Source organism: Pteronotus mesoamericanus, unplaced genomic scaffold (genome assembly GCF_021234165.1).
Source record: "Pteronotus mesoamericanus isolate MK-2021 breed Mesoamerican mustached bat unplaced genomic scaffold, CSHL_Meso_final contig_55, whole genome shotgun sequence".
In the NCBI taxonomy this organism is placed as follows: domain Eukaryota; kingdom Metazoa; phylum Chordata; class Mammalia; order Chiroptera; family Mormoopidae; genus Pteronotus; species Pteronotus mesoamericanus.
In genome coordinates, this window is record NW_026555198.1 from 1,156,184 (window position 1) to 1,169,507 (window position 13,324).

The 13,324-nt window shown below is 37.6% G+C and overlaps 1 protein-coding gene across 1 annotated transcript; it reads left to right on the plus strand.

The window, feature by feature from the left end:
- The first annotated feature begins 10,838 nt into the window (after positions 1 to 10,838).
- LOC129075434 (hydroxysteroid dehydrogenase-like protein 2) lies at positions 10,839 to 12,160 on the plus strand. Its single transcript, XM_054579521.1, is given in 2 exon segments — positions 10,839 to 11,282; positions 11,285 to 12,160. Coding segments are annotated over 2 exon segments (1,254 nt in total). The 5' UTR covers positions 10,839 to 10,864; the 3' UTR covers positions 12,121 to 12,160.
- Positions 12,161 to 13,324: the final 1,164 nt, after the last annotated feature.

Sequence of the window (13,324 nt, forward strand, 5' to 3'; positions counted from 1 at the left end):
TTCCTGAATCTCATCAATGGCTGAAATCTCTCCTCTTTCAAAGGTGATTTTAGTTTGTGGAAAATCCAGAACTTGCATAGTGCCAAATCTGGGCCGGTGGGGGGTGGTTCTGAGTCACCTCGCTGATATGATGATTTGCCAAACAACTCTGCACAAGATGGGATGCATGAGCTGGCACATTGTTGTGAATCACCAGCTGCCCACAGCTGCAGTCTTCTGAATCATCCAAATAGTTTCCACAGAGGAACATTCAAGCTTAATGCAAGTGGATTCATTGCTCTACTTGCTCAGTCATTTTGAATGCGACAGCTGCACAGTACACATGCTCACTTAATGGCATCTACTGCCCCACTGACTAGTACAGTGAAGTCATCATTGTTCACACGTGCACACCCAGGCCACTCTCCTTGGCTGCCAGGTTACATTGATGTCGTGCACACCATTCTTGTTATATTATTAGTGGCTGGACTTTTTCTGGACAGGCCTTGTATACCCAGCTGTGGTATTGCTGGATCGTAAGGTAGTTCAATTTCTAATTTTTGGGCAAATCTCAATACTGTTTTCCATAATGGCTACACAATACTGCATTCCCACCAACAGTACTCAAAGGTACCTTTTCTCCACATCCTTGCCAGCACTTGTTGTTTGTTGATTTATTGATAATAGCCATTCTGGTAGGTGTGAGGTGATATTGTGGTTTTAATTTGCATTTCTCTGATGATTAGTTATGCTGAACATCTTTTTAAGTCTATGGGTGATCTGTATGTCTTCTTTTGAGAAGTGTACATTCAGGTCCTCTGGCCATTTTTTAATTGGATTGTTTGTTTTCATGTTGAGTTATATGAGTTCTTTATAGATTTTGTATATTAGCCCTTTATCGGAAATATCATTGGCAAATAACTTCTTCCATTCAGTAGGCTGTCTTCCCTCCCCCCCCCTTTTTTTTTGCTGGTTTCCTTTGCTGTGCAAAAACTTTCTAGTTTGATGCAGCCCCATTTGTTTAATTTTTTCTTTTCTTTCCCTTGCCTGACGAGATATAGCAGGAAAAAATTGTAGCTAAAAGAAATGTCAGATTTTACTATCTACGTTTTCATTTAGGAGTTTTATGGTTTCAAGTCTTACACTTAACTTCAATCCATTTTGAGTTTATTCTTGTATATTGTGTAAGAAGGTGGTATAGTTTCATTTTTTTGCATGTATCTGTCCAATTTTCCCCAACACCATTTATTGTAGAGACTGTCTTTACTCCATTGTATGTTCTTGCCTCCTTTGCCATATGTTCATTAACCATATGTGTATAGGTTTATTTCTGGGTTCTCTATTCTATTTCATTGATCTATGTGTCTGTTTCCATGCTCTTTTGATTACTATAGCCTTGTAGTATAGTTTGATATTAGGTAACATGATACCTTCAGCCTTGTTCTTCTTTCTCAAGGTTGCTGTGGCCATTCAGGGACTTTTATGGTTCTGTATTTAGTATTGAATTATTTGTTCCAGTTCTGTGAAATATGTCATTGGTATTTTGATTGGAACTGCATTGAATCTATAGATTACTTTGAGTAGTCTGAACAGTATAATAATGTTAATTCTTCCTATTCATGAGCATGGTATATGCTTCCACTTATTTGTATCTTCTTCAATATCTTTCTTCAGCGTCCTACTATATTTTTCTGAATACAGGTTTTTACCTCCTTGCTTAAATTTATTCCTAGGTATTTGTTTGACACAATTGTAAATGGGATTGTTTTCTTAGCTGTCTTTCTAATAGTTCATCATTGATGTGTATAAATGCAAGCTCTTCCTCTTCTTAAAAGCTCTTGCACCCTTTCTCTTTGTCTCATTTTTCACTCTAGACCAGATTTACTCAGCTCTCATAGTGCCCTGTTTTTCCTTTGTAACACTTAGCACAATTGTAACTAAATAATTATTCATTACATTAATTGTTTAATATTTGCTTCCTTAACTAGATTTGAAGGTCTAGGCAGACAGAGACCCTTTTTATATCATTGTCATTTTATACTTAGCAACTTTACAATACCTGGAACATAGTAGGCCCTAATTCAGCAATGGTTGAATTGATTAAGGAAAGGAAGAGCACAGCATAATATACTGCAAAATGGGCACATTGATGTGGACCTCACAGAGTTTTTTTGTTTTGTTTTTTTTAGAAAATTACATCAAACAGGATGTACACGTCTGGCACACAGTAGGTGTTCATCAGTTTTCCACAGAGCACCTAAACTCTATATCATTGATGATGTATCTTTGTTGGGTGTATTAGAGGAGAGAAGAATGATAAAATGCTGTATTAGACATCTAAAAATAGTTTCATATTATCAACAGTGCCTTACCAGTGTTTGTTCTGCAGTCATGTCGTGTACGTCAAAGGCTTTTTTTTTTCTGTTAATAGAGGCTTCTATTTAAGCATAAACTCTTCTATTCATTTTCCAGGTTCTGTGAATATACTTTATTTTAGATCATATGAACAGGCATTGTGTCTATTGGCTCTTTCATGGTTGAAATGTATTTTGTAAGAAGATTCTACTATGTGAGCTGACAGTTAAAAAAATCAACATGGCTAATAGTAATAGGATAAGAATCTAATTTCTATTGTAAAGTGTGGTAAGAATCTTTGAGAGGTAGGTGAAAAATGTTAAAAAACTGGCAGTCTTTTTGGCCCTCTAATCATGGAGTCTAATGTGATCTCTAAAAGCTCTTGGAGAAAGGGCTTGGGGGAGTCACAGCAGAACATGGCTGACCTCACAGTCTTTTTGAGGAGCCCTGAATTAAAGTTTGCCGTTGCCTGAGCTTAGAATCCCTCCCTTCAGCCTGCTAGTGATGCCAGGCTGGTGGCATTGACCTCAGGGACATATTCTGTAAAATAATTATGTTTAATTTGTGAATGTGATTTCCCAATGCAAAAGCTATCCTACCCTCTCTTGCTTCCTTATGTTAAAGAATGAGTTAATTCACATGCATCCTGTCCTAACTGTGCCATGAAAAATTCTGATCAGGAGACATTGTCCCACACCCTGAACATTTGAGGGAATAATGAACTGAGAACATAAAAGTAGGTCTTATAGCAACAAGCCTTCTTCTCTGAGTGTGAAAATTGTCAAGTGTCTTAAGTTATCATCTACCTTACTTCTGAGTTTTGTTTCTCTGACCAGATTGGGCTAAAAGTAAAACAGGAGGTAAAAGCCCTTACTTCTGTTTGTTAATCTTCCTTCTATCTTTTTTAAAGCAGTCCTGTTTTTTTTTTAATCTCTTGCCTCAATAGAAAGAAAAAAAGTTTTGTCAGCACTCCTGTTTCTTTTGTTGTTTTCTTTTTCTCAGAAGTCTTTTTCTGCTTTTATCCTAATCCCAGTCATGCATGAGAGAACAGTTGTGTTCTGTTGTTTGGCTGTTCTGCTAGTTTTGAATCAGTGGGACTCCCTCTTTGTTCTCTTTATTTTCAGAACACAGAAAGGTAAAAGAGTAGGAATAGGGATTGGAACTCTTAAAAAAGGAAACCTATATTTATTTAGATTTAATTCATTTTTTTGGGCCATGTCGGTAATAATTAAGGAGTTAAATCGGATAGAACTGAGATCTCAGTTTCCCTACCTAGAACATTTTGTTTAACTGGTATCTCTGGAAATTATGCATTTTAACCATACACCACCACTTTCCATGATTCTTATAATCTGATAAATAATTGATTGTGTGTGTGTTTCTTTCCTACTTGGCTCTGAGACTATGCATCAGTTGTTTTATGATCCAAACACCACCTACTTGAGGTAATACCTTTATGGGGTTTAGAATGGACTTAATGATAAAATAATTTTAAATTCACAGAAGCACATTTGCCTGTTACAAGAGCACCAAAAAAACATGGTACATTTTTATATTTACATTTTTTTGTTGATTTTTGAAAGGCTTTCAGAAGTGAGATTTGAATTTAGGATGAACACGAGAGGGCTTCATTCTTAGAAAACAGCCCCTTTCTGATGTGGTTATCCAACATGGGCTTACTCTGGGTTGTCATGGTGATCATATAGGCCTGAAAATTTTCACAGGCTCAAACTATGAAGATTTTATAAACTGTTTTGATTAATTTTTCCTCCACTCCAACTTCTCTCTCACTTCAACTGTTTTTTGTTTCATGCTTGATTTATGGCAGGTTGCTGTCATTTAAATAGATGTGTATTTTGAGATTCCTCCTTTCTGTGCTAATGCAAAGACAAAAATAACCCATGCAAGTCATGCTCAAAGACTTGGTTATTGTTGCTTGCTGGACTTCAACTCTGTGGTTGTCGAACCTAATTCAAAGTAATTCAGGCTCCTCAGTGGGGGCAGTGCATAGCTCCACAGGAAATTATGATAGCAAAAGTCTTCCTGTTGAGCTCTGCACTTGGCACTACAAAGTGCCTTGGGCTGCTGCTACCTGAATAGGGTTGAATTAGACCAGACAACCGCATCATCCCACTTCTTAATCTATTAGAGCGATATACAAGTGGCAATTGTTGATTGCAAAAATGGGATTAAGAGGCTCTTTGAGTGAATTAATTTTCTTGTGAGAACAAAAAGAGGAAAGAGAAGCCTTCATTTGAGTCACATAGCCATAAAGTTTCATGAATGAGTTCCACTCCAAATGTTAGAATTAAAGCAATCAGTGCTTCTCCCATGGGGTATGCAGGTGAGAGAAAAAAATGCTCTAAAATAGCAAATTACATGTAAAACCCAAGTTTCAGGTATTTTCATTGCCAGACTTTCCAGAATAAAGTGGCCACTGGAAAGTTGCCTAATAATGGGACACAGACAAATGACCCCTATGATTCTTCTCTGACCCTGCGAACTGGTGTTGGCTTCAGCTAGGGTTTGTTGGTGAGTCAGGTAAGTTGTGAACATTTTTTATGATCCACTCTGATTTGCTCATGATAACACTTCTCTCCCTCTCAGGTCCATGCTGTCGGTTGAATTTCCCCATGGGCCAGGTATATTTTTAAAAGTCACTTAATGTCTACTTTTTTCTCCGTGGGAAGTGTCCTTAGATGTTTGACTCTAGATTACCTTGGAAAATGTAAATCCATTCTCTGCTGGTAGGATTAAAATTGTGTTTTACTTTTTCCAAAGTGCTGTTTAGTTTGGAAGGACATCTATCATAGTCATTTTTTCTTCTGAAGGCCAAATGGCATTGTCAGGTCTCTGCCACAGTGTGACTATATAGGACTCAGAAACACAAACTCTGTTATTTAAATTTGTATGATGCTCAAAGCTGTAATAAACAACATCAAATGGATTAAAAACTCATCAGGATCCTGAAAGAAAACACATAAAGGATACACACATGAACAACCATATTCTAATATATGAAGTGATACAAAGTGTCACTCAAATGTTGGTTGCTTTCTATGGTGTATCATGCATCACAAAAGTATCTGGAATGATCATTTATCTGGCAGCTTTAGCTGTCAGAAACTCCAAGGGTGTGGAGAATAGAAATGACACACTGATACCATCTGGGTAAAAGAAACTGACCAGAGCAGATGTGAGAAGCCTCCTATTACCTCTCCCTTTAGTATCATGTCACATACTAACCAGTAGCACATAGTTTGGAAAGTCCAAGCCCTTCAACAACACAATTGACGACAAGAAGTTGAAATGTGTTAGAAGAGGCTCCTGTTTGGGAAGCCAAACTTAACTCTAAGTGTCAATGAACTCTTCACAGATCTGAGACATCTCAGAAGAAAATCCTTGTTGATGAATGTAGGAAATGAAAGTGCCTGCCTTTCCCTCACCTATCATCATCAGGGGTTAGGGGAGAATGTAATGATTGGGAAGGCCACCTTTGTTTACAAGCACAAAGGGGACCATCTCTTCAATCTTCAAAGGTTGCTTCTAAGATCCTTTGGAGAAAAATGGCACAATTTAGACATTTGACATTCCCTATGCATACTAATGCTGTGACTTCAAAAGCTCAGTCAACGAAGCTGGTCAGTGAGGTGTTATTTATTTTTACCAGGGAATGTTTGTTCCCCCTTTTGTTTTGTTTTCTTAACCTGTGGAGTCAGTTGCCAGAAACCACATCAAGAAGTGCTTGATGGAGTTGTTGCTGCATTGTGAATCAGGAAAGACCACTAAATCCCGGGTACTGACCTGCTGGGAGCACAGTTTTTGACAGTAATTTCCAGAGCAAGTTTGAGAGAATGGCAAAAACAAAAGAGAACCAATATCAGAGGCCCCATACAGCCAGGAGTGCAGAAGATGATGGTTCATTTGTTCTGCAGTATTACAGTTGCTCATGGTACAGTCTTTTACCTTGACAGGTGGACTTCTCTTTTTTTTTATTTTTAAAGGGAAGCCCCTGTTTAGACAATGTTTGCATAAAGGCTTTCAATAGACTCACAAATGTGAAAACTCTCCAAAGAAGGAAGAACATGTGCATTTACATGAAAATATAATTGGTAGATTTCTTGTCCTCTTTTTCCTACATATTCAAATAATTCTCCTTCTGGCCATGTTTCACTTGCAATAGCCTTTATTTAAAGCTTAATTCAGAGGAATCACAGTTTGTTAAGTCTTTTCTTTCCCTCTGGATTTTCTCTAAACCCCAAAAGCAGAGGCATTGGCCTGCATATAACATAGCAAGTATAGGACACAGTATGTAATAATTGGATATTTATCATAATGTTGCTTTCCCTGAACACTATTCATTAACTGCCCCATATTTAATTATACAGAAATTAGCATGGGGGAGTCTTTGGCTAGTGTATTTGTATATGCTATCAATTATGTCCTAATAAATTAATTTGCTCTTCAGGATTCACCAGAGGCATCAGTTGGGCCTCTGTGCTCCTGCTTGACTGTTCTGACTTTGAACAGGTTTATTCAGCTGCTGTCTGCTAAGCCCTACAGAAAAACACAATGGCTGCTGATCGGCCTTTTATGGTTTATTGGAAACTGGTGGTCCGCACTGTGGCTCTGGTCAGTGATTAACCCGCCAGAAAACAAACTACACAAGGCTAAGTTGATGTTGGAGGAGGAATGAGCTCACTTCATTAAGACTTGAAGAGGAAACCTTTTCTTCCTCAATGCTTGTTCAAAACTTTTCAGGTCTCTTTTTAATCACATAATTCTCTCTAAGTAGCAAGAGAAGCCTGCTGCACAGCAAGTGGTCTTTTGCCACATGACAACTTAGAAAGATAAATTATATATAAATATCTTCATGGTTTTGTGCATGGAGGAAACCAATTTTAGTATTACCCTGTGAAACAAATTTATTGTACTTGTTTCTTTATTAAAAGAAATCACTGGGTACACTCCAGGCTATTTCATGTACACAAATGGTGGTCTTAATATTTCTTTCAGGGTTCTCTTTCTTTGATAGGGTTATTGAAAATTCAGATGAAAGTTGCCTCTCTCCCTCCTTGTGATTCTAAACAAGGATTTGAAAGGAGCTATGGTGGAGGAGACTGTGGGCAAAGCCTCAAACAATACAGATTATTGCAAAATCAGAATAAAATAAATAAATAAATAAATATCTTTCCAGCTAGAATAGAAGGTAAAATAGGATCTATATGGCCTGGTTCTGTTTTTAGGAAGTATTGCATAATCTCTCTCTCTCTCTCTCTCTCTCTCTCTCTCTCTTTCAGCAAGCAACCTCAACTTTGTAGACTGTGAGTAAAAATTGTAGCAGATGTAGTTCAGATTTTGGCTACTCACTACTCTTGGGGGAGAGAAGAGGGTTTTCTTGGCCTTGAATTGAAAGTCATAAAGACATATAATAAGTGAACAGCAAAGGATTTCAATGGTGCCTTCCACTACTGAATTAAAGGATATAACTCACCTTTGCTTTGATCAAGCTTGAACTTGGGGTTCCTGTAGTAATGTGAGGAAGATCTTACTCTCTTTACTCACTTTCTCACTTGCACATTTTTTTTCCTATTAGATCTGGGGATACATACTTGATTGTCTTCCCCTGAGCCCCTCTACACACTCACATGAACAATGCACTCTAAGACATCATTATGGGAAGAGGTTTAATTAATCAAGAAAACACATAACAAATTTGTAGATTGCATAACAAGGAGAAAAGTCTCACAAAATCTTTATTATCATCAGGTACATGTAAGTCTTCAGAAACTCGCAATAACTGGAGAGTAAATCAGGAGGAGAGGAAGGATTCTACTATGCTGGAAGCCAGGTCCTCTGAGCTGGATACTACTGCCTGCTCTGTTGGCTGCTCTTCATGGGGGCCTTATTCATAATCCTTCCTTCATCAGAAATTTGTGCCCTAATTACAGTGAATCTTCCAATGAGACTGAAGCTCTGATTTTCTATCATCCATCTTCCATGATGTTATCTGTATCTTTCTTTTCTCTCTCCATGCCTCCTTACTCTCTGGTTTCAGTGGAAGGAGTTTTAAAAACCTCTCTGGATTTTTGGCAGAAACAAACTTCTGGTTTAGGTACCATATAAGTAATCTTTATTACTATTCCCTCCCTCTCCCTATCACTTTATACAGTGACTCCACTCCATCATTATATTTCCCCTACCCTTTCCAGTAGCAACAAATGTGATTAACACCATCCACTTGCTGATTATTAGAATATTACTCTTTACCTGTTGGGTTCTCTTATGCAAATGTTATATTACTGCTTCTCAAACTCCAATATGCACCACCAAACCACCTGGGGAATCTTGTTTAAATACAGATCTGACTTGATAGTTCTGGAGTGGGGGCCTAAGATTTAACATGTCTAATAAACTCCCAGATTATGATGATGATGATGGTTCCTGGACCACACTTTAAGTAGCAAGGCTCTAGAGTGGATCTTCCTAATCTCACCTTAAAAAGTAAGGTGTTCTGTGGCAATACTGTATTGTTAGAAAATCAAGCACTTTAATCAAGTGCTTTAATCAAGGCACAAAAGCTTGCCAGTGAATGTATATGCTTTTCTACATTAAAAACAAAGTTAAACTTGGTAATAATTACAGGCAAAGAAGAGGCACAGTTTGTGATGAAGTCCACAATGGAGAGAAAAAATGAAGCTAAATAAATATGACCTATCACTACAGGATATGAGTATGTTAAGGAAATTCAGTATTAAATTACATCTTGGTGGTATCATTGTGAAAAAAGTGTTCTCAGATGGGTGAATATTTTAGCTCTCTAGTGGTATTTCATAAAAGTCTTAATTTTAGGGTAGTATTTATTCTAAACTTTTCAGCTTCTAAAATTTTCTGGTAACCAGGTTTGTTAGAGTAGATGCTGGACCAGGTATATGCCTTAATCAAGACTGCTGTTTATTCTCTAATTTCTCAGATCCTTACAAAAATATTTGCTACAACACCTTTAAGCAATTTTAAGGAACTCAATCTTACTGTAGGATGTTGTTCCTAAGTCTAATCATAGTAGCTTATGCTGCAATTTAGACCATTATTATTTTGTTTAGCGAACCACAAAATCTTTATAATTTATCTACACTATACTGAGATAGTGCAAGGTTCTATGGGAGAGATAAATATTTTAAGAAATGGAGCACCACAGAGTACAAACAACTGTGTAATAGAATAAGACACAGCCTATAAATTCAAATGCTGTAATTTTAAGGATGTATAATATATTATTAAATGAAAAAGAAAATGTGCAAAATATGACATATTACTTCTTCTGTAAGAAATAAGAATATACACATAAATTTATGTATATATTTTTCCTTGAAAAAAATAAATAGAGAAAGGGTAAAACAAACTGTATGGATATTAGTGGAATCTGGTATAGAAGGTAAGAACAGAAGAAAAACTTTTTTTTACTTTATTTATTTTTTAATTTATAAATCATGTTTATTCCATTACAGTTGTGTCAATTTTTCCCCTTCAACCTCCCTCCACCCACCCCACCCCACCCCCCACTCCCACAGTCAATTCCCACTCTCTTGTCCATGCCCATGGGTCATTCATACAAGTGCTTTAAGTGCTTTGTCTAGTCCCTTCTGCTTCTTTCCACCATTGTCCTCTTTCCCCCTCCCCTCTGGTCACTTTCAGTCTGCTCCATGTTTCTGTGCCTATGGTTTATTTTGTTCATTAGTTTATTTTGTTGAATAGAGTCCACTTATAAGTGAGATCATATGGTATTTATCCTTCACCAACTGGCCCATTGCACTTAACTCAATATTCTCCAGTTTCATCCATGCTGTCACAAAAGGCAGCAGTTCCATCTCTCTCTGTTTCTTTCTTAAATGCGATTGATTTTTTTTTAATTTTTTAATGTCAAAGTTAATTATATTAAAAATGTAAAACCATTTTAAAGTCTCAGCAATTAAACCAGCATGACACATGCACAGAAATAATCAAGTACATCAATGAAATATAATGAACATTCTAGAGACAAACATATATATCTGACTAACAATATATGATTAAGTTGATATTTTAAGTCAATGGGTAAAATAAGGCTTATTCAACAAATAAGGTGCATGGACCACTATTACTTGAAATAAAACAAATATAGAGCTCTCTTTCACACATTATACAAGAAATACTCAGGTGAGTTAAAAATCAATACGTAGAATCTCAGGAGTTTTAGAAGAAAAAATAGAACTAATATTTTGCATTACCTGAAGTAAAATATTCAAACCCAGAAGCTCTAAAGTAAAAATTGACAACATGACTATATTAAACATTTAACTATATAGTAATATACATATAAAAAAGTTAAAGGACAAGGAATAAAATAGAAAGGTATTTGCAACACATCTAACTCATGGTTAATAGTTTTTTTTTTTGTTTTTAAAAGTTTTACAAACCTTCAATCAATAAATGGATAAATAATACCAAAAATCATTTAGAGCTTCGCCACTGATTTTGATCTACGGAAGTCATGTTACCCAATACAGGGAAGCTAGCAGGATGTACACTTTTTATCACAGGTGCAAGCCGTGGTATTGGCAACGCTATTGCATTGATAGCAGCAAAGGATGGAGCAAATGTTGTCATTGCTGCAAAGACCAGTCAAGCACATCCCAAACTTCCAGGCACTATCTATACTGCTGCTGAAGAAATCGAAGCTGCTGGAGGAAAGGACTTACCATGTATTGTTGATGTGAGAGATGAACTGCAAATCAGTAATGCAGTGGAGAAAGCAGTTGAGAAATTTGGAGGAATTGATATCTTGGTGAATAATGCCAGTGATATCAGCTTGACCAACACATTGGACACACCTACGAAGAAGGTGGATTTGATGATGAACGTTAACACCAGAGGCACCTACCTTACATCTAAAGCATGTATTCCTCATTTGAAAAGAGTAAAATTGCTCATATTCTCAATCTCAGCCCACCACTGAACCTAAATCCATTGTGGTTCAAACAGCACTGTTTTTATACCATTGCTAGGTATGGTATGTCTATGTGTGTGCTTGGAATTGCAGAAGAATTTAAAGGTGAAATTGCAGTCAATGCGTTATGGCCTAAAACAGCCATACACACTGCTGCTATGGATATGCTGGGAGGATCAGGTATTGAAAACCAATGTAGAAAAGTTGACATCATTGCAGATGCTGCGTATTCCATTTTCAAAAAGCCTAAAACTTTTACTGGCAACTTTATTATTGATGAAAATATGTTAAAAGAAGAAGGAATAAAGAATTTTGATGCCTATGCAATTAAACCAGGCCATCCCTTGTTACCATATTTCTTCTTAGATAAATTGCCAGATACAATTACCCAAAAAATGGAATTACATGATTCTGCTCCACAGCTGAAAGAAGAAAAGCCACAGCCACCATCAAAACCACGTTTTGGAGCTGTGGAAGAAACATTTAGAATTGTTAAGAACTCTCTCAGTGATGACATTGTTAAAGCCACTCAAGCAGTCTATAAGTTTGAACTCTCAGGTGAAGATGGTGGAACGTGGTTTCTTGATCTTAAAAACAAGGGTGGGAATGCTGGATATGGAGATCCATCTGATCAGGCAGATGTGGTGATGAGTACGTCCGCTGATGATTTTGTAAAAATGTTTTCAGGGAAACTAAAACCAACAATGGCATTCATGTCAGGAAAATTGAAGATTAAAGGAAACATGATGCTAGCAATCAAATTGGAGAAGTTAATGAATGAGATGTATGCCAAGCTGTGAAGGAAAAGAAAAAAATATGTTGAACTCTAAGCTCAAAAATTAAAAGGGCTCAACAGTTAAAATCTAATGTTTGTTTTCTTCCCTATTATATTTTATGGATATGCAATTTTATTCTGGAAAAAGTAAAATGTGTATTTGTAAAACTTGAAATTATAATGAAAACAGCTAGCTAATCAAACATGAGCTTCATTAAGTAGAATTCAAAGACATTCTGCTTTCTATGTTATGTGAGTTTTGCCCTCCAAGCACTATAAATCATTTACCAAATTCTTCTAGGAAAAGTATTAGGAGCAAGCAATCAGGGTCAAGCAGTAAAGTAACATTAGCTCTTTTCAAAGCTTCTTCCCATTTAAAATATGGTTAGTTCTAAAATTTTTAATTTGGGATTGTATACCAATGAAAATCTTAATGAGCAGAGGAGAGAAGATGGCGGAGGAGTGAATGGGAGTCATGCTGACCTCCTCCCAAGACCAAACTGGAATTGCAACTAAATAATGGAGTAATCACCTGGAAAGCAGTGGAGCGATAGTGGGAGAGGAGCCTTGGTGCCTCGGACAGTGGATTCTACTCTCACACATCCCAACGGGTGAGAAGTGCAGTGGAGGCTCGAGAGGGTGGGCTGGGTGCCCACGGGCACTAGCACCAGAGGGACATTGAAACGGCCAGTTAGCTCCCCCCGAGAAGAATGGGGTCTGAATCATAAACAGGGACCCCTAAACTACAGCAGCTAAAACCAAGAAAGTACAGACAAAACGCAACCCCGAAAACCTTAGGGGCACTCTCTGCCAGAGACAGGTGGCTGGGGATGCAAAGAGACATTTAAAGGGCAAACGCAAAAGTTGCAGTGGCAGCCACCCTCCTTGATCTCTGGGTAGAGGCGGCAGCGGGGTGGGCTGGTGTCTGGGAAAAGACTGGTGAGGAAAACTTTGTGAAGAGAACTGACATGGTGGACGGTAGAGCCTGGGTGATGGCACGCCTCCCACTCTGCAGCTACCATCTCACTCAGGCATAAGAGAATCGATTAACCTGCCTTTTGTGCACTCTGCACACAGCTTGTACACCTGTGAGCTGCGGGGCTGAGTGCAGAATGGCTGGGAGAGCCTTGAGGAGAGACTGGAGATGAAGGCACTGGGGAAAGAAAGGGAGGAGGAACTGGGGAGTCCCGACACCCTCCCCGTTCTGTAGTCTCCACTGTGGGATGGAA